Genomic DNA, 22612 nt, shown 5'->3' on the forward strand with positions numbered 1-22612 from the left:
TGTTTCCTGGAGCTGCGCCCACGGCCGCGCCTCCTCCTGTCAGCTCCACCTATGGGCGCATGACGCTGCATGCGACCTGTGTACCCTATCTTTAGCATTGGGTACGCAGGCCGTGCGCAGGTATGCGTTTGCCGGCGCATGCGTCTTTTTGACGGTGTGCCGAGCGCACCAAAATGCAGCATGGTTTGTTTGATGCAGGTCGGCGCACCGCCAAAAGGACGCATGCGCTGGCAAGCGCATACCTGCGCTCGGCCTGCGTACCCAATGGTAAAGATAGTATTGTACGGAGGTCACATGCAGCGTCAAGCGCCCATAGGCGGAGCTGACAGGAGGAGGTGCGGCCATGGGCGGAGCTTAATGGCGGCCGTGCGCAGCCCGACGCAGCTCCAGGAAACACTAGTATGAAACTAGCCTTACTTGACAAAGACAAGCAGAGTCCAGATCCAACTTCAAACAGTCAACTTTATTCAACACTTGACACAGCTTGTCCAGTTCTCACAGACACAGCACACAGTTCCTTACACGGTTTGACATTCTCTGTCCCTGTGCTGTCCCTAGCCTCCATAGGAATGCTGCCGGGTCGCACTGTACTTCCCAGCACCACAGCTATCCGTCTGACCAGCTTTAGGAGTTCCCAGTCCGATTCGCCCCAGACACTCAAGCGTCTGCCTATGTAGCCGACGGTCTTCATGACGTAACTGTCCTACATCCCTTTTCCTTTACCGTGTCCCACTACTCTTAAACCCTGGACAAGCTGGGCTCCTTGATTAACGTTGCGGGGTCCACCCGCCCTGTCTGAGCTCTCAGGCCCTACTGACTAAAATGTCGGGAACTTGCTGGCTTACCCACGATTGGCCCCTCCTATGTTAACTAGTTACTACTTATGTCTCCATCTAGTGGACTTACTTATCTACTGCACTTTCCATAGCTAAACATACATTATATATACAATATACGAAAATTATAATACCAACATGAGAAAAGGGAGTGGAGCATCACGTGATCTTGGTACACCCCTTACAAGAGCACTACTCACAAAAGTTATCTTCTGAAGACCTTTTATTCATGGCTTTTTGCTAGACCTAGTGCTAATTTATCAAGCTGGCAGACAGCTGTGAGCTACACATGGGCCACAAGCCACATGTGGCTTCTTATCCACAGGTAGGGGTTCCTGCTATAAAATAACAAAATATCTTACTGAATCCCTGATGCTTCTATTTGTGTAGCACCTGATAGTTTGTAAACCTGGTCTGGACAGACATGTGACTGCTGAACCCAATCACTGGCTGCAGAAGTGATCATAACTTTTGTTAAGAAATCATGACTAAGCAGTAGTGATGGGCGAGCACTAAAATGCTCTGGTGCTCATTACTCGAATCGAGCAAATCGTAATTCTTGGGTGCTCGTTTCGAGTAACAAGCATAATGGAAGTCAATGGGAAATTTGAGAATACTTCCAGAAGACCCTACCAGGAGGTCTGGGAAGGACGTAAAATCACTGAAAGGGACGGAAAAACTACTGAGATGGAATGGAAACAGCATGGGAAGACCCCCTAGACACATCTCTGACTCCCAGGTCGCTAATTGGAACAATGTTGCCAGAGTATTACGCAAATATTACGGGCTGATTATAAAACATGCCAAACCAAAGATAAAATGGATTTCCAAGGAAAAATATTACTAAATATTCTTTCCTGTATAATGACTTGTATAAAAGGCAAAATTAAAGAGAGAAGAAAAAAAAGCCATATATCCCTGTCCTTTTTTGGCAATAAACAATTTTAAAAAATGATGTAGCGTCCCCCCTATTTTTAACAACCAGTTAAGGCAGAGCAGACAGCTTGGGGCTGATATTATCAGGCTGGGAATGGCCATGGTTATTGACCCCTTCCTAGCATTAGGGTATGTGCACACTGTGCGGATTTTGCTGCGGATCCGGCTCGGATTTGCCTTTGCGGATCCGCTGCAGATCCACAAGCAGAGTACAGTACAATGTTATCCAATGGCTTTTAAAAACCGCAGTGCACATGCTGCGGATTTTTCAGTGTGGATTTGTTGCGGTTTTAAATCCGCAGCATGTCAATTCTTTCTACAGATTCCGCTGCGGTTTGACACCTGTTCCATTTTCCGCTGGCAAATCCGCAGGTAAACCGCAAGTCATTTTACCTGTGGATTTACCTGCAAATCCGCGCGGAAAAATCCGCAGCTGAATCCGCGCTGTGTGCACTCACCCTAAGAATACCAGCTCAAATTTGTCCCAGATGTGCCAATTCTGGCACCCTGTCTCAGCTCTTCCCAGTTCCCCTGGTGCGGTGACTATCGGAGTAATGGGATTTGGGGTTGATGATAACCACCCCTGGAGTTAGTAAGGGAGAGGTGTCAGTCAGACATTACTAACCCAGTAAGAAAAAGGAAAAAACACACACAAAAATCCTATATTCACAAAAACACTCCCCAACAAATGCCTTCGTTCTCCCATTTATTAAAAAAAAATCCCATGCGGTTTCGAAGTAGTTCAACGATCCCATGATGTCCCATGTCGTCGGTCGTCTGAAGCATATGGAGAGCCGTAATGACGCTTCATAAGCTTTCGCAGATGCCACTGCTGGGCACACTGCTCTTCGAGACCGGCCAGCAATGAACTGATGTAAACTCACTCAGTGACGTTACATCAATTCACAACAGCCTGGGTCTTACGAAGCACCATGGCTAGCAATCCGCATGACTTGGTGACAAGACATGACATTGGAATACGTGAAAACTGCCAGATTACGCTGCCGCCTTGTCACGCAGAGCGCAGTCCCGACGTACTACAGTGTTTCACCCATTGACCCAGACTGCTTTCTGCATGACCCAGTGACTGGGAAGCCCAGTAACTATTGGAAGACTTTAAGCTTACTGGAGTTCCCAGCTACTGGGACTACTGAAGGCTGTGAACTAAGGCTACTATAGTTCACAGCCACCATGTGTTCCAGTAGAGGTGTCAGTCAGACACCCGCATTACTAACCCTGTAAGTAAAAATCAATAAACACACACAGAAACGTCCTTTATTTAAAAAAAAGGAAAACATTAACACAGACACCCTCTATCACCAATTTATTTCCCCCAAAAAATCCCACGACTGTCCACTATAGTCCAATGAATCTGCTGTAATTCACATAGATGTGCCACGATGAGACAGGTCCAAAATTCCAGCATATGGAGCCCTGTTTAAAGAATGGGGCTTCATAGGCATGGCACACCATCACACGCTGATGGATCTCGCAGCATTTTGTGATAGCCGTCAGTGTCTGTGACCGGCGGTAACCTTTCTGCCTTCACTACTTATCACGCCGGCTGGCTCTCGCGATACCCTCAGCGTGAGGAGCAGCAGCGATTGGTACAACATATTAAGCTTCATTCTGTGAACGAGGCTTCATATGCTGCGGATGTCGAAGCGGTGATTGTGGTGCCGTGGACTACATCAGACCTGCACAGGACATTTACTTTCTAATAGTTAAATGAGGGGAATTGTTGGGTAGCGTTTTTTTTTAAATAAATGACTTTTGTGTGTATTTATTTGTTTTTAAATAATTAATCTACCAGTTAAGCAGATGTAAATGGTTAATGAATATTCACTGCTTCCCCCTCCCATCTCTCGGCACCAAGAGTTGGTCGGGGAAAGCAGTGAATATAAATTTTAACCTTTGATTTCCGAGATTAGTGGGCCGAGCATTGGGTCCCCGGTTCTTAGATAGACCCAATGACGCGATGCGGCCTGCCTATCACAGTAATGCCAGTAGCCAACATACAATTGCTACTGCATTGCTGTATATGGCAAGCAAACCCCGCATGTTTATTGGCAGTCTAACAGCCTCAAAACATGCGGGACAGCGACTCGGCCGAGTAACAAGCGTGCCCAAGAACCTTAATGCTCGATCGCGTAACAAGCAGTGCTGAGCACTAGGGATGAGCGACTTTGCCTTTTTTAGGGTCGAGTCATGTTTCATGAAACCCGACTTTCTCAAAAGTTGAGTTGAACGAAATCGGCCGACTATCGGGAAAAGTCGAAGGTCCGACTGAAACACGAAACCCAATGCAATTCAATGGGGAAGCAAAGTCGGCAGGGAGTGGAGGACAGTAAACACACCTACATGCCGGACCGCTTTTTTAAAGTGCACGAAAACTCTCTCTCTCGATGCTACACATGTCATCTCGTTGCCCACAGTGTACGTTCTTGCTCAGTGACTGAAAAAAGGTACGTGCAAGCATACTGGGAAATCCGACTTTGGCGCTCGTTTTGCGGACCGCATGGCCAACTTCACGCTGTGGTCGGGTTTCGGAGGGCGAAACCCGACTTTGCCATAAGTCGGCGACTTATGAATCTGACCAACCTGTTTCGCTCAACTCTACTGAGCATGCTCGCTCATCACTACTAGGCATTGTTCATTGCTCTACTTTTTAAGCATTTTTTATACCCACATATGGATAATATCTGCAAAAATGCATTAACATGTGACACATAGACCAATGCATATATTTCCACAACTAGTACTGTCCACATTTATCTTCCTTTGTACAATCAGAACATAGACGTAAGCTTGGCTTTGTATGTTTAAAGATCTTACTGTTATGAAATAGACACGTAGCTATAGAGTGTAACTATAAGGAAACCTTTAGTTCATTGGAGCCTTGTACTGCTTTAGAAAAGAAAACTTGGTCATATTTCTCAGTAATATGCTCAGTATATTAGGCAGTAACATGGACATAATGTTTAGACAGGTTTTTACAAGTGTACCTGGAAAATGCAAAGGGAGGAGAGATGAGCAAAAAGAATTGCAAAATTCTGGTCCAGTGGCCAAATTGGTTGTCCTTGGCAACAGAGGCCACATTGGTAGTCTTGGATGCTGTAAAAGAACCCTGGAAACTTGCTCCTACCAGCTGGCATTCCTGGTGCCTCCTGTGATTAATAGGCACGCAGGCATGACATACGGTACATTTCCTCACCTTATTTGCCCACCAATTATTGTTCAATTGTAAAATATTTTTTAAATGAGTTCAATCCTGCCATCACTGTACAGTCATGGCCAAAAGTTTTGAGAATGACACAAATATTATATTTTCACATGATCTGCTGCCCTCTGGTTTTTATGTGTTTGTCAGATGTTTTTATCACATACAGAAATATAATTGCAATCATATTATGAGTAACAAAAGGTTATATTGACAGTTAGAATGAGTTAATGCAGCAAGTCAATATTTGCAGTGTTGACCCTTCTTCTTCAGGACCTCTGCAATTCTCCCTGGCATGCTCTCAATCAACTTCTGGATCAAATCCTGACTGATAGCAGTCCATTCTTGCAAAATCAATGCTTTTATTTTGTCTGAATTTGAAGGTTTTTGTTTGTCCACCCGTCTCTTGATGATTGACCACAAGTTCTCAATGGGATTAAGATCTGGGGAGTTTCCAGGCCATGGTCCCAAAATCTCTATGTTTTGTTCCCTGAGCCATTTAGTTATCACCTTTGCTTTATGGCAAGGTGCTCCATCATGTTGAAAAAGGCATTGTTGATCACCAAACTGCTCTTGGACGGTTGGGAGAAGTTGCTCTTGGAGGACATTCTGGTACCATTCTTTATTCATGGCTGTGTTTTTAGGCAAGACTGAGAGAGAGCCCATTCCCTTGGCTGAGAAGCAACCCCACACATGAATGGTTTCAGGATGCTTGACAGTTGGCATGAGACAAGACTGGTGGTAGCGCTCACCTCGTCTTCTCCGAATAAGCCGTTTTCCAGATGTCCCAAACAATCGAAAAGGGGATTCATCAGAGAAAATGACTTTACCCCAGTCCTCAGCAGTCCACTCCCTGTACCTCTTGCAGAATATCAGTCTGTCAATGATGTTTTTTCTGGAGAGAAGTGGCTTCTTTGCTGCCCTCCTTGAGACCAGGCCTTGCTCCAAGAGTCTCCGCCTCACAGTGCGTGCAGATGCACTCACACCTGCCTGCGGCCATTCCTGAGCAAGCTCTGCACTGCTGGTAGCCCGATCCCGCAGCTGAAACACTTTTAAGAGACGGTCCTGGCGCTTGCTGGTCTTTCTTGGGCGCCCTGGAGCCTTTTTGGCAACAAGGGAACCTCTCTCCTTGAAGTTCTTGATGATGCGATAGATTGTTGACTGAGGTGCAATCTTTCTAGCTGCGATACTCTTCCCTGTTAGGCCATTTTTGTGCAGTGCAATGATGACTGCATGGGTTTCTTTAGAGATAACCATGGTTAACAGAAGAGAAACAATAATGCCAAGCACCAGCCTCCTTTTAAAGTGTCCAGTGGTGTCATTCTTACTTAATCATGACAGATTGATCTCCAGCCCTGTTCTCATCAACACCCACACCTGTGTTAATGGAGCAATCACTGAAACGATGTTAGCTGGTCCTTTTAAGGCAGGGCTGCAATGATGTTGAAATGTGTTTTGGGGGATAAAGTTCATTTTCTAGGCAAATATTGACTTTGCAAGTAATTGCTGTTAAGCTGATCACTCTTTATAACATTCTGGAGTATATGCAAATTGCCATTGGAAAAAATGAAGCAGTAGACTTTGTAAAAATTAATATTTGTGTCATTCTCAAAACTTTTGGCCATGACTGTAATTATAATGACCTTAGGTTTGACATCATTGGTATAATCATTTCCCATGGCAATGAATTCTGTTCCAGCATCACCTACATAGGATGTTATCGGTAAAGCTTTTCTAACACATCAGGTAAGTTGTCTGACTAATGGACTAGTGGTTAGAAACAATTGTTTTGTTTATGTGGAAAAAATATTTACTATCAAAATGATCCAAACAATAGAAATTGTTTTATAAAAAAAAAGTAAGAGTAACTCTGAATCTTAGGTGCCCATATACAGTGCATACAGACCACATCCAAACCCTGTGATTTCTTTGTTGGATTGGCAGACAATCTAATGTGTACGAAGGTCACACAACTGTCAGCTGACATTACAAAGCTGACATCAACCCAACAAATATTAACTCACTTGCCACCACACCAAGGCAAGTGGGAAGAGCCAGGCAAAGTGCCAGAATTGGTTAATCTAATAGATGTGCCTTTTCTGGTGTGGCTGCGGGCTGCAAGGAGGGCCAATATCCATAGCCCCTTTACGGTCTGAGAATATCAACCCCCAGCTGTGTGGTGTAGCTTGGCTGCTTGTCAAAAATAGGGGGGGAACCCTCACCTTTTTTTTAATTTATTTAAATAATTAAAGAATACTCCTATATATTTGATAACCCCTATGTATTTGATAACCAGCCAATATAAAGCTGACAGCTGGGGCTGCAGCCTGCAGCTGTTAGCTTTACCTGCACTGGTTAGCAAAAATGGTCCCCACACCATTTTCTCTCTTTTATTTATTTATTGCACAGTTGCCAGTTGGTGAATACTCTCATAAGACTATGCCTGCTCTCGCTGCTATCTGTGACCGGCAGTAACCTTTTTAACACTGGTCACAGGTCCTGGCTCACACGCTGTCCTCTGTGTGACAGTGTGGGAACCGCAGCGCTCTGACCGGCGTTAACAAATTTACCGCCGATTAGAGCCAGTGTTTCTTTCGCTGTCACACAGATAACAGCATGAGAAACACTGTATGTTTGGGTCCCCCATTCATTTGAATGGGGTCCGGATTCAAGTTTGAAGAATCACGAAAACTGTCAACTTGGCCGACCAACAGTTACTTAATGTGTGTGGCTATCTTTGCAGAATCAAAATTTCAAAACCTTGTACAGTGATATAAAATAAATTGCGGTTGCTTTTTTTTTTCTAAAGGAGATGTAAATGTTGGAATGGTAGACCGTAATGGACAGCTTGAGGTGGAAGTGATCCAGGCCAGGGGTCTAACTCCGAAACTAGGCGCTAAGACAATACCAGGTAAAAACTGTTTTCGCATGAAATAAAAAGATTTTATTTTGAAGGGCCTTGCTATCATTTCTAGTCAAAGAAATTGTTCCATGGAAATATATTCATTTACTCTGTTAAATCACACATAAAAAATGCTCCTATATCTAGATAGTGTTGTTGCACACTTGTTATGGTGCCCACTTAGTATGTCCTCCTAATGTGTCCTGTGTTAAACAGAATATACTACTAGTGAGTTGTTTCTTAATAATGGAATTGAACAATAGCAGGAATCTCACTGCTGCCTTTGTACTATACCATGTATGACTGAGGAACTGAGCATGTGTAATCTGCAGCAGTGGATACATTAGGTTATGTTCTAGGAGGGAATCAAAAGAACAACAGGGGGATCATTGTTTTTAATCAATTCCAAATAAAATGTCATATGTTTTGCCCTATGCCTGATCTAATTAATATTTATTGAGGGGTATCCATTTTAAACAGGTTCTCCAGACACAGAAAGGAGCAATTGACTAAAGGAAACATATTTAATTAGCAAATCACACCCACGTTGTCTATAAAGGTATTCACTATAAAAATAAAATGGCCACTATCTTGTAACATTGACAGAAACCTGTCCTAGAATGTTAGTTCATGTACTAGTCATGTTATGGCTCACCTGCTGAGGTGGATCAGTTAAGCTGGAGTCACACATAGCGACTTACCAGCGATCCCGACAACGATATCAACGTGTCAGGATCGCTGGTAAGTCGCTATGTGATCGCTGGTGAGCTATCAAACAGACAGCTTCACCAGCGATCAGCACAGCGATGCCGAGCGCACGGCATCGCTGTGTTCGTTAGCGCTGATGCCATATCCCTGTAAAAAAATAGAATTAAAATAAAAAATATTGTTATTCTCACCTTCCAACGTCTCGCGCAGCCATCCTGCCTCTCTCCACGCTCCGGTCCCAGTAATCCTTTGCGAGAATGACTGCGAGAATGTCACGGTCTCGCGGCAGCGCGACGTCTCATGGTCATTCGTGCAAAGGATCACTGGGACCGGAGCGTGGAGAGAGGTGGGATGGCTGCGCGGGACGTCCGAAGGTGAGAATAACAATATTTTTTATTTTTTTTATTATTTTTTACAGCTGATCGCTGGTCTCCCGCCTGTCACACGCAGCGATGCGTGCTGGCCAGCGGGAGACCAGCGACGAAAAATATGTCCAGAGGTTTCTTGCAGCGATCAGCGATACCGGCAGAGGGGCCGCTCGCTGATCGCTGTCACACACAGCGATCTCGCTGGTGAGATCGCTGTTGTGTCACAAAAGTTGTGACTCAGCAGCGATCTCGCTAGCGAGATTGCTATGTGTGACTCCCGCTTTAGGCCATAGGTTTGGATAGACATCTCATTAGGCGTTATTTCAAAGACACAGTGGAGTAGGGTAACCAAGATATGGAACCATTTAGCAAGATATATGGACAAGCACCTTGTTGTGACAGAGCTGAGTATGCGCACAGCACCCAGGAACAACAGAACCAGATTGGAAGACAAGCACATTGTTGTAATAGAGCCAAGTATGTGATCAGAATCAGCAAAGCCAAATTGAAGAATAGGCACATTGTTGTAGCAGAGCTGAGTGTCTGGACAAAAAAAAAGAGTAGTTTTCAGGGGGCTCACTATAATCAACCCTGATAGTCAGCACATCCTGAACTATCCGAATACTCAGGCAGCGAGCAGTGTAAGCGACCTCTTCTTTCCCCTCGTATCTCAATATTTAATCTGAAAGACAGGGTAGACAGCAGCGTAAGCAGAATCTTATTACCTCATTCACTCTAGTTTCTTTAGTATTTGATAAGAAAGACACGGTGGTCACCAATGTTTGTGGCTTCTTCTTTCCTCGGCATACCTGGCATTTCCAGTACTAGATCAGAAAGACAGGGTGGACAACAGTATGAGCAGCCTCTTCTTACCTCAGTACCCTTGGTATCTTCATTATTAGATCAGAAATAAATCATGGACAGCATTGTGAGCAGCCACTTCTTACCTCAGCACCCAAGGTATGTGCAGTATTAGATTAGAAAGATAGGATGGATAGCAGTTTGAGCTGTCTCTGTTTACCTCTGCACCCCTCACACATCTCCAGTATTAGATCAAAAAGACATAGTGAATAGCATTGTGAGCATCCTACTATTACTTCAGCATCCCTTGTATCTCCATTATTGGATTAGACGAACAGTTGACAGAGGTGTGAACTGCCCATTCTGACCTTAGCCCTTCTGGTATCTCTAATATTAGATTAGAAAGACAGAGTGTACAGCAGTGTGAGCAGAAAGAAAGGGTGGACTGCACAGCAAGCATCCTCTTCTTACCTCAGCACCACTGCTATCTGCATTATTAGATCAAAAAGACAAGGTGGACAGACGTGTGAGTAGCCTCTTTCTTACCTTAGCACCCCTGAAATCTCCACTATTCGATTGGAAAGAGATGGTGGACAGCAGTGTGAGCAGCCTCTTCTTACATCAGAGATCCAGATTTCTCCAGTATTTGATCAGAAAGACAGGGGGCAGCAGTGTGAGCTGCTCTTTCCAATTCTTTGCAAGTAGCCTCTTCTGCTTCAGAACCCCTGGTATTTCCATTATTAAATTGTAAATACATGATAGACAGCAGTGTGAGCAGTCTAGTCTTACATCAGCAGCCTGGTATCTCCAGTATTAATTCAGAAAGAAATGAAGGACGACAGTGTGAGTGGCCTCTTCTTACCTCAGTTTTGATTAGAAAGACAAGATAGGCAGCAGTGTGAATAGGTGAAAACACTAGTATTAGATTCCACTGGGAGAACATTTTCTTACCTATGCAGGGAGGGTAAGGAACTCCCTACTGTTCATACTCACAGACAAATGTCCTATTAACGTTCTAAAACAGACTACTGTCAGTGCAAGATGAAAGCCATTTTAATGTACTATAGTAAATACCTTCATAGACAAAATGATTGTTTATTTTTTTTCTATTCCTGGAGAACACCTAAAATGCTGAATTAATTAAAGAAAGTTATTCATGTAAGTAACAAATGTAACTAATGTGATACCTTCAAAAATGATAGTATTATATGGACAAAAAAGTACATTTCCTAAGTTCTGGCTCACATTGAAATAAATGGCTCAGTTGGAATCACCTCTGAATCCAGTTTTTGTGGGATTTAGATGACGTCACGACACAGACATAAACCCAGGATAAAATCAATGAGCTAACACCCTGCACTAAGTGAATAAATAAATAGTAATATTACATGTAAATAATATCGGCAACTTAGTTGACTCTATTTTGATCAAAACAGTGTAAAAGCCACCACATTGCGACAAGGTGTTCCTAGTCAGTGTGGTCCCGAATTCTAGTATTTCACCTCACTATGTGCCAGTAGGCCTCAAAATAGACAGACCAATACCTGACTGTTTGATACCTGCTTGTGGATAGCAAAATAGACAAGTTGCACAGCCCAAATGGGAACTTTGTACAAAGTACGGGGAGCTAAAGCAAAAATCGAAAAAATGGCCTGCAAATCTGTTGGTATAAGTGCAAGATAATATGAAGAAGTGCATTGACACTGTGGCCATTAACAGAAAAAAACTAGGATAAAAGCACTGAGCAGATACCCTGCAGTAAGGAAATAAAAAATAAATAGTAGTAGTACATAAAAATTACATAGGGTACTTAGTTGACACTATTTTGATAGAAAAAAGCAAAAAGGCCATCCCACCTCGTGAACCAAGCCTAAGGGTACCGTTACACTTAGCGATGCACCAGCGATCCCGACAACGATATGGATCGCTGGTGCATCGCTAAGTGGTCGCTAGTGAGCTGCCACACAGGCAGATCTCACCAGCAACATAGCAGGGGTCGGGGGTCGTTACTTACCTGTCAGACGCGGCGATCCTGACGTCCTCCCGCCCGCCTCCACGCGTCGCTCGTCGGCGCCACAGGAAGCCCAGCAGGAACAGCCCGATGAGAAATGGTCCAGGACGTTCTCGCGCGATCAGCGATAATCAGCGGGGGAGCGGTCGGAGGTAAGTATCAGACATAGCGATATCGCTAGCAAGACTCGCCTTGTTAGTTCCTACTTAGCAGAGTCCTCCTTGTTTTTTGGTTTCCTGAATTTGGCTATTGGCTGATAAGGGTCACTCTGGACTTTGATTTCCAAAGAAAAAGTGTCAAATGATCCAATAGGTCAGTAAAGCGGCATCTTTATTTTTTATTTTGGGTCCATACAAAATTGATTAAAATCTTAATACAAGGACAGAAACTTTGTATAAGTTTAGCGTCCTTGCATTAAAATCGTAGAATCATTTGAGTATTATACCCAGATTTCCCAATGAAATAAATTTAAAACACAGGTATTACTTACTGGTAATGTGTTTTTATGAAGCCCATGACAGCACCCAAACGAGAGAGGGGATCCACCCTACAAGGACATGGAACCTTTAAGATAAAAAGGGTAACTCCTCTCTCCGCATCAGTGGTTTACAGAGCTTTAAAGGACCTCCGGTTAGTGCACACACACATACTGTATATAAATTTTGCTAACTATCTCAATTTAAACTTACCGTAATTATGAACTATTATTACACTCACTTTAAGTGAAGCTATACACAATAACCCACCAGTCAAAGGGTGAAAAGATTTGCAATGGAAAGGAATATACGGGTGCTGTCATGGGCTTCTTATAAACACATTACCAGTAAGTAATACCTGTGTTTTTCTAGCACCCAAACGAGAGAATTACTCTATCAGGGAGTGACCACAGCTTGCTGAACCCTTCTCTCAAATGTCCCTGATGCGGAGAGAGGAGCCGCCCTTGTTATCTTAAAGGTTCCCTGTCCTTGTGGGGAGGATCCCCTCTCTCGTTTGGGTGGTATCATGGGTGCTAGGAAAATAAATGATTCCCATCTGCCCCAAAATACTACTTTTCTGAAACACTGGTCAAAGAAAACGCTAGCTAAATGCCTGAAACCATCCAACTGATCACCAAATGTTTCAATTACCTGAACAAAGAAAACGCTAGCAAAATGCCTGAAACCATCCAACTGATCACCAAATGTTTCAATTACCTGAACAAAGAAAACGCTGGCAAAATGCCTAAAACCATGAAGTTCAAGTGAAAAGATCATTTTTAGTGCTGGAAATAATATTACAGGATATAGAAAAGCAATATAAAACTATAATATAGCAGGTCAACACATAGCTCAACACATGTCTATATGATACAGTCCATTCTTATTTACCAGCTCCCCATATCATGTAAGATAATACCATTTGATATTACTACTGTCACATATGACTAAAGCCCCCGTCACACATAGCGAGTTTTGTGACGCAACAGCGATCTCACCAGCGAGATCGCTGTGTGTGACAGGTATCAGCGACCGGCCCCCCTGCCGGGTATCGCTGATCGCTGTGGAAACCTCTGGACATTTTTGGGGTCGCTGGTCTCCCGCTGGCCAGCATGCATCACTGCGTGTGACAGGCGGGAGACCAGCGAGCAGGAGCTGGTAACTAGGGTAAACGCAGGACCTCTAAGTGGCGCGCAGCGCCTAGAAACCCGATATGTACCTTAGTTACCAGCTCCCTGCATCAGCGCGCTGGTAACTAAAGGACACAGCGGAGCCGCGCGCTCGGCGTCGCTGGTGCTGGTCGCTGGTGAAGCTGCCTGTTTGACAGCTCACCAGCGATCATGTAGCAACTCACCAGCGATCCTGACACGTTGATATTGTTGTAGGGATCGCTGGTGAGTCGCTATGTGTGACGGGGCCCTAAGGCCCTTAGAAGGGCTTTCCAGTTTTAACAAATTGTTCTCCCATTGATTTTAGCAAAGTGGCCTCCCAATGATCAAATTTCTGTGAAATAACAAAATCAGATAGTACTTACCCGTTCTAGGTCATGTTGACAGCTCATATCACTGCTCTGGGCAATTACTAAGCTCATCAACTCGTGTTGTCTGCATCGACTAAGCTGCTGAGCTCAGTGTTTGGCTACAGCTGTGATATTGCTATTTTAGATGAATTACGGTAGATCATTTGGGGACTGCTTTATTTTTTAAAAGTGGAAAACCCCTTTAAGACATTAGACAGTGGTGAATGGATCCTAAACAGACTATATTCTGCCTAATGTCAGAATTTGACTCCCTATGTGTAATTTTGCACGCTTCGTTTCTGAATGCCATGTTTGTTATCTCATGGATACGCTTTGTATTTGCTGTGTAGAATGAGAATATGGGGGCACAGTAGAGTAATACAGAATTCCATGGATATGAGCATATACAGTCACTTACTGTCACTAGTAGTTTGTGTCCATTTTTGTTCTCATATTTCATCACTGACCCAAATTGTATTCTCCTTTCTCACTTTGATTTCCATCTTATATACACAGCCCCATACATCAAGGTCTATCTCATAGAGAATGGTGCATGTTTGTCTAAGAAGAAGACCAGAACAGCTAAGAAAACCTGGGACCCAGTATATCAGCAAGTTCTCCAATTTGATGAAGGACCTCAGGGGAAGGTACTTCAGGTAAGGTATTGTCCTCTTGAAATATTATGCTGGATCTTTGGCTAGAATAACAATGTAGCAAGGCTTGTTAAAGGTCAGAAAACTGGATTATATAGGGTAACTTCCACCAATAGGTGACAATAGAAAGAATGTATTTTTTTTTTCCCTTTGGGAAACAGATGATTTTCATGTTTTTTTCCCATGGGACATTGCCAGTTGGACTCCGGAAACGTTATTGGGCTACTTAATGAGAGCCAGTACCCTAAAAAGCTGGTTTATCCATGACCTTGTATACCACTGGTAGTGAACCTATGGCACACAATGCCAGGCCCGTCGCCACACGCATCCCGCTCCTTTTCCTTGTTCAAATGTATTCCCATCCAAAAAACATACATCTGAGCAGTGCTAAGCCGGGACTGGGGCAGAGGAGCGCCTGTCAGCCCCGGTCCGATGTGCAGCAGTGTGATGACATCATCACGCTACTGACCTCATCACACTGCTGCCTGCGCCGGGGCCGCAGAGGAGCAGAGACAGTGCAGGTACTGGTAAGAGCCCCATTAGATGTATCATTGTGAAAAGGGGCACAGTTTTGACAGAGGCAAGGAGTGGGGAGGGGGTCTGCTTTATTCAGTGGGACAGTGTGCAAGTGTGTATATATTGTTCAACGGGTCAGTGTGTGTGTATTCTGCGGAGGGGCAGTGTGTGTATGTATTTTGCAGAGGGGCAGTGTGTGTGTATTTTGCAGAGGGGCAATGTGTGTGTATTTTGCAGAGGGGCAATGTGTGTGTATTTTGCAGAGGGGCAATGTGTGTGCATTTTACAGAGGGGCAATGTGTGTGTATTTTGCAGAGGGGCAATGTGTGTGCATTTTACAGAGGGGCAATGTGTGTTTATTTTGCAGAGGGGCAATGTGTGTGTATTTTGCAGAGGGGCAATGTGTGTGTATTTTGCAGAGGGGCAATGTGTGTGCATTTTACAGAGGGGCAATGTGTGTTTATTTTGCAGAGGGGCAATGTGTGTGTATTTTGCAGAGGGGCAATGTGTGTGTATTTTGCAGAGGGGCAGTGTGTGTGTATTTTGCAGAGGGGCAATGTGTGTGTATTTTGCAGAGGGGCAATGTGTGTGTATTTTGCGGAGGGGCATTATGTATTTTGCAGAGTGGCAGTGTGTGTATGTATTTTGCAGAGGGGCAGTGTGTGTGTGTGTGTATGTACTGTAGTTTCTTAAATAAGTTAAGAGAGAAATCAGAGTTGGATGAGGAGAGTTAGTGTTGCAAGGAATACCTTGCTAAGATGAATGTCCGGCGCTCCCACGCCTTGGATAGATGTTGCGCTTTAACTTATTTAAGCAACTGTATGAATAAGATCCGGTGAGGGTTGAAACGTTATGTTTTGTCGCTTTACTATTGTCATTTTTTCCTGCACCTATTCCATATTAATAATTTGTTATACCGCTGCATCCAGAAATAATTTAATAAACTTTACTAAAAGCATGAAGTAAGAGTGTGCGGTGATTAGACCTTACTATTTTGCAGAGGGGTAGTGTGTGTGTGTATTTTGCAGAGGGACAGTGTGTGTGTGTGTGTGTGTTTTGCAGAGGGGCAGTGTGTGTGTGTTTTGCAGAGGGACAGTGTGTGTGTGTGTGTGTGTTTTGCAGAGGGGCAGTGTGTGTATTTTGCAGAGTGGCAGTGTGTGCATTTTACCGAGGGGCAATGTGTGTCTGTATTTTGCAGAGGGGCAATATGTGTGTGAATTTTGCAGAGGGGCAATGTGTGTGTGTTTTGTGGAGTAGCATTGTGTGTGTATTTTGCAGAGGGGTTGTGTGTGCATTTTGCAGAGGGGCAGTGTGTGTATTTTGCAGAGGGGCAGTGTGTGTGTATTTTGCAGAGGGGAAGTGTGTGTGTATTTTGCAGAGGGGCAATGTGTGTGTATTTTGTGGAGGGGCACTGTGTATTTTGCAGAATAGCAATGTGTGTATGTATTTTGTGGAGGGGCAATGTGTGTTGATTTTGCAGAGGGGCAATGTGTGTGTATTTTGTGGAGGGGTAATGTGTGTGTATTTTGTGGAGGGGCAATGTGTGTGTATTTTGCAGAGGGGCATCATAGAATGTCAATTAGCAAACATCCCCCTTGACATTCATGTCATGTATCTTTTTCACTTTTTGCAAACAATGGATTAAATAAAAGACAAAATTTGAATTTTTATGGAAATAACCTTTTGCTGGTTTTTCCTTTTTTGCCTGCAATGTGTGTGTATTTTTCAGTGGGGCAATGTGTGTGTGTGTGTGTGTGTATTTTACAGAGGCGCAATGTGTGTGTATTTTGTAGAAGGGCAATGTGTGTGTGTATTTTGTGGAGGCAGTGTGTGTGTGTGAATTTTGCAGAGAAGCAATGTGTGTATTTTTCGGAGGGGCCGTGTGTGTGTGTGCATTTTACCCAGGGGAAATGTGTGTGTATTTTGCAGAGGGGCAATGTGTGTATTTTAAAGAGGGGCAGTGTGTGTATTTTGCAGAGGTGCAATGTGTGCGTATTTTGCAGATGGGCAGTGTGTGTGTATTTTGTGGACGGGCACTGTGTATTTTGCAGAATGGCAATGTGTATGTATTTTGTGGAGGGGCAATGTGTGTGTATTTTGCAGAGGGGCAATGTGTGTGTATTTTACAGAGGGGCAATGTGTGTGTATTTTACAGAGGGGCAATGTGTGTTTATTTTGCAGAGGGGCAGTGTGTGTATTTTGCAGAGGGGCAATGTGTGTGCATTTTACAGAGGGGCAATGTGTGTTTATTTTGCAGAGGGGCAATGTGTGTGTATTTTGTGGACGGGCACTGTGTATTTTGCAGAATGGCAATGTGTGTGCATTTTACAGAGGGGCAATGTGTGTTTATTTTGCAGAGGGGCAATGTGTATGTATTTTGTGGAGGGGCAATGTGTGTGTATTTTGCAGAGGGGCAATGTGTGTGCATTTTACAGAGGGGCAATGTGTGTTTATTTTGCAGAGGGGCAATGTGTGTGTATTTTGCAGAGGGGCAGTGTGTGTGTATTTTGCAGAGGGGCAATGTGTGTGCATTTTACAGAGGGGCAATGTGTGTTTATTTTGTAGATGGGCAGTGTGTGTGTATTTTGTGGACGGGCACTGTGTATTTTGCAGAATGGCAATGTGTATGTATTTTGTGGAGGGGCAATGTGTGTGTATTTTGCAGAGGGGCAATGTGTGTGCATTTTACAGAGGGGCAATGTGTGTTTATTTTGCAGAGGGGCAATGTGTGTGTATTTTGCAGAGGGGCAGTGTGTGTGTATTTTGCAGAGGGGCAATGTGTGTGCATTTTACAGAGGGGCAATGTGTGTTTATTTTGCAGAGGGGCAATGTGTGTGTATTTTGCAGAGGGACAATGTGTGTGTATTTTGCAGAGGGGCAATGTGTGTGCATTTTACAGAGGGGCAATGTGTGTGTATTTTGCAGAGGGGCAATGTGTGTGTATTTTGCAGAGGGGCAATGTGTGTGTATTTTGCAGAGGGGCAGTGTGTGTGTATTTTGCAGAGGGGCAATGTGTGTGTATTTTGCAGAGGGGCAATGTGTGTGCATTTTACAGAGGGGCAATGTGTGTTTATTTTGCGGAGGGGCATTATGTATTTTGCAGAGTGGCAGTGTGTGTATGTATTTTGCAGAGGGGCAGTGTGTGTGTGTGTGTATGTACTGTAGTTTCTTAAATAAGTTAAGAGAGAAATCAGAGTTGGATGAGGAGAGTTAGTGTTGCAAGGAATACCTTGCTAAGATGAATGTCCGGCGCTCCCACGCCTTGGATAGATGTTGCGCTTTAACTTATTTAAGCAACTGTATGAATAAGATCCGGTGAGGGTTGAAACGTTATGTTTTGTCGCTTTACTATTGTCATTTTTTCCTGCACCTATTCCATATTAATAATTTGTTATACCGCTGCATCCAGAAATAATTTAATAAACTTTACTAAAAGCATGAAGTAAGAGTGTGCGGTGATTAGACCTTACTATTTTGCAGAGGGGTAGTGTGTGTGTGTATTTTGCAGAGGGACAGTGTGTGTGTGTGTGTGTGTGTTTTGCAGAGGGACAGTGTGTGTGTGTGTGTGTGTGTGTTTTGCAGAGGGGCAGTGTGTGTATTTTGCAGAGTGGCAGTGTGTGCATTTTACCGAGGGGCAATGTGTGTCTGTATTTTGCAGAGGGGCAATATGTGTGTGAATTTTGCAGAGGGGCAATGTGTGTGTGTTTTGTGGAGTAGCATTGTGTGTGTATTTTGCAGAGGGGTTGTGTGTGCATTTTGCAGAGGGGCAGTGTGTGTATTTTGCAGAGGGGCAGTGTGTGTGTATTTTGCAGAGGGGAAGTGTGTGTGTATTTTGCAGAGGGGCAATGTGTGTGTATTTTGTGGAGGGGCACTGTGTATTTTGCAGAATGGCAATGTGTGTATGTATTTTGTGGAGGGGCAATGTGTGTTGATTTTGCAGAGGGTCAATGTGTGTGTATTTTGTGGAGGGGCAATGTGTGTGTATTTTGCAGAGGGGCATCATAGAATGTCAATTAGCAAACATCCCCCTTGACATTCATGTCATGTATCTTTTTCACTTTTTGCAAACAATGGATTAAATAAAAGACAAAATTTGAATTTTTATGGAAATAACCTTTTGCTGGTTTTTCCTTTTTTGCCTGCAATGTGTGTGTATTTTTCAGTGGGGCAATGTGTGTGTGTGTGTATTTTACAGAGGCGCAATGTGTGTGTATTTTGTAGAAGGGCAATGTGTGTGTGTATTTTGTGGAGACAGTGTGTGTGTGTGAATTTTGCAGAGAAGCAATGTGTGTATTTTTCGGAGGGGCCGTGTGTGTGTGTGCATTTTACCCAGGGGAAATGTGTGTGTATTTTGCAGAGGGGCAATGTGTGTATTTTAAAGAGGGGCAGTGTGTGTATTTTGCAGAGGTGCAATGTGTGCGTATTTTGCAGATGGGCAGTGTGTGTGTATTTTGTGGACGGGCACTGTGTATTTTGCAGAATGGCAATGTGTATGTATTTTGTGGAGGGGCAATGTGTGTGTATTTTGCAGAGGGGCAATGTGTGTGTATTTTGCAGAGGGGCAATGTGTGTGCATTTTACAGAGGGGCAATGTGTGTTTATTTTGCAGAGGGGCAATGTGTGTGTATTTTGCAGAGGGGCAGTGTGTGTGTATTTTGCAGAGGGGCAATGTGTGTGCATTTTACAGAGGGGCAATGTGTGTTTATTTTGCAGAGGGGCAATGTGTGTGTATTTTGCAGAGGGGCAATGTGTGTGTATTTTGCAGAGGGGCAGTGTGTGTGCATTTTACAGAGGGGCAATGTGTGTGTATTTTGCAGAGGGGCAATGTGTGTGTATTTTGCAGAGGGGCAATGTGTGTGCATTTTACAGAGGGGCAATGTGTGTTTATTTTGCAGAGGGGCAATGTGTGTGTATTTTGCAGAGGGGCAGTGTGTGTGTATTTTGCAGAGGGGCAATGTGTGTGCATTTTACAGAGGGGCAATGTGTGTTTATTTTGCAGAGGGGCAATGTGTGTGTATTTTGCAGAGGGACAATGTGTGTGTATTTTGCAGAGGGGCAATGTGTGTGCATTTTACAGAGGGGCAATGTGTGTGTATTTTGCAGAGGGGCAATGTGTGTGTATTTTGCAGAGGGGCAATGTGTGTGTATTTTGCAGAGGGGCAGTGTGTGTGTATTTTGCAGAGGGGCAATGTGTGTGTATTTTGCAGAGGGGCAATGTGTGTGCATTTTACAGAGGGGCAATGTGTGTTTATTTTGCAGAGGGGCAATGTGTGTGCATTTTACAGAGGGGCAATGTGTGTTTATTTTGCAGAGGGGCATTATGTATTTTGCAGAGTGGCAGTGTGTGTATGTATTTTGCAGAGGGGCAGTGTGTGTGTGTGTGTGTGTGTGTATGTACTGTAGTTTCTTAAATAAGTTAAGAGAGAAATCAGAGTTGGATGAGGAGAGTTAGTGTTGCAAGGAATACCTTGCTAAGATGAATGTCCGGCGCTCCCACGCCTTGGATAGATGTTGCGCTTTAACTTATTTAAGCAACTGTATGAATAAGATCCGGTGAGGGTTGAAACGTTATGTTTTGTCGCTTTACTATTGTCATTTTTTCCTGCACCTATTCCATATTAATAATTTGTTATACCGCTGCATCCAGAAATAATTTAATAAACTTTACTAAAAGCATGAAGTAAGAGTGTGCGGTGATTAGACCTTACTATTTTGCAGAGGGGTAGTGTGTGTGTGTATTTTGCAGAGGGACAGTGTGTGTGTGTGTGTGTGTGTTTTGCAGAGGGACAGTGTGTGTGTGTGTGTGTTTTGCAGAGGGGCAGTGTGTGTATTTTGCAGAGTGGCAGTGTGTGCATTTTACCGAGGGGCAATGTGTGTCTGTATTTTGCAGAGGGGCAATATGTGTGTGAATTTTGCAGAGGGGCAATGTGTGTGTGTTTTGTGGAGTAGCATTGTGTGTGTATTTTGCAGAGGGGTTGTGTGTGCATTTTGCAGAGGGGCAGTGTGTGTATTTTGCAGAGGGGCAGTGTGTGTGTATTTTGCAGAGGGGAAGTGTGTGTGTATTTTGCAGAGGGGCAATGTGTGTGTATTTTGTGGAGGGGCACTGTGTATTTTGCAGAATGGCAATGTGTGTATGTATTTTGTGGAGGGGCAATGTGTGTTGATTTTGCAGAGGGTCAATGTGTGTGTATTTTGTGGAGGGGCAATGTGTGTGTATTTTGTGGAGGGGCAATGTGTGTGTATTTTGCAGAGGGGCATCATAGAATGTCAATTAGCAAACATCCCCCTTGACATTCATGTCATGTATCTTTTTCACTTTTTGCAAACAATGGATTAAATAAAAGACAAAATTTGAATTTTTATGGAAATAACCTTTTGCTGGTTTTTCCTTTTTTGCCTGCAATGTGTGTGTATTTTTCAGTGGGGCAATGTGTGTGTGTGTGTATTTTACAGAGGCGCAATGTGTGTGTATTTTGTAGAAGGGCAATGTGTGTGTGTATTTTGCGGAGGCAGTGTGTGTGTGTGAATTTTGCAGAGAAGCAATGTGTGTATTTTTCGGAGGGGCCGTGTGTGTGTGTGCATTTTACCCAGGGGAAATGTGTGTGTATTTTGCAGAGGGGCAATGTGTGTATTTTAAAGAGGGGCAGTGTGTGTATTTTGCAGAGGTGCAATGTGTGCGTATTTTGCAGATGGGCAGTGTGTGTGTATTTTGTGGACGGGCACTGTGTATTTTGCAGAATGGCAATGTGTATGTATTTTGTGGAGGGGCAATGTGTGTGTATTTTACAGAGGGGCAATGTGTGTTTATTTTGCAGAGGGGCAATGTGTGTGTATTTTGCAGAGGGGCAGTGTGTGTGTATTTTGCAGAGGGGCAATGTGTGTGCATTTTACAGAGGGGCAATGTGTGTTTATTTTGCAGAGGGGCAATGTGTGTGTATTTTGCAGAGGGGCAGTGTGTGTGTATTTTGCAGAGGGGCAATGTGTGTGCATTTTACAGAGGGGCAATGTGTGTTTATTTTGCAGAGGGGCAATGTGTGTGTATTTTGCAGAGGGGCAATGTGTGTGTATTTTGCAGAGGGGCAATGTGTGTGCATTTTACAGAGGGGCAATGTGTGTGTATTTTGCAGAGGGGTAATGTGTGTGTATTTTGCAGAGGGGCAATGTGTGTGTATTTTGCAGAGGGGCAGTGTGTGTGTATTTTGCAGAGGGGCAATGTGTGTGTATTTTGCAGAGGGGCAATGTGTGTGCATTTTACAGAGGGGCAATGTGTGTTTATTTTGCGGAGGGGCATTATGTATTTTGCAGAGTGGCAGTGTGTGTATGTATTTTGCAGAGGGGCAGTGTGTGTGTGTGTGTGTGTGTATGTACTGTAGTTTCTTAAATAAGTTAAGAGAGAAATCAGAGTTGGATGAGGAGAGTTAGTGTTGCAAGGAATACCTTGCTAAGATGAATGTCCGGCGCTCCCACGCCTTGGATAGATGTTGCGCTTTAACTTATTTAAGCAACTGTATGAATAAGATCCGGTGAGGGTTGAAACGTTATGTTTTGTCGCTTTACTATTGTCATTTTTTCCTGCACCTATTCCATATTAATAATTTGTTATACCGCTGCATCCAGAAATAATTTAATAAACTTTACTAAAAGCATGAAGTAAGAGTGTGCGGTG

The 22612-nt window shown here is 43.7% G+C and overlaps 1 protein-coding gene across 1 annotated transcript in view; it reads left to right on the plus strand.

Annotated features, from left to right (window-relative positions):
• RIMS3 (regulating synaptic membrane exocytosis 3) overlaps positions 1-22612 on the plus strand; it is a 206495-nt gene that overhangs the window by 167014 nt on the left and 16869 nt on the right. The window contains exons 5-6 of the mRNA XM_073571852.1: positions 7802-7903; positions 14294-14433. Coding sequence (XP_073427953.1) covers positions 7802-7903; positions 14294-14433 — 242 coding nt within the window. The remainder of the gene's footprint in view (positions 1-7801; positions 7904-14293; positions 14434-22612) is intronic.

This window comes from Dendrobates tinctorius, unplaced genomic scaffold (assembly GCF_039654945.1).
Source record: "Dendrobates tinctorius isolate UK_male_01 unplaced genomic scaffold, ASM3965494v1 ptg000007l, whole genome shotgun sequence".
Classification (NCBI taxonomy): Eukaryota; Metazoa; Chordata; class Amphibia; order Anura; family Dendrobatidae; genus Dendrobates; species Dendrobates tinctorius.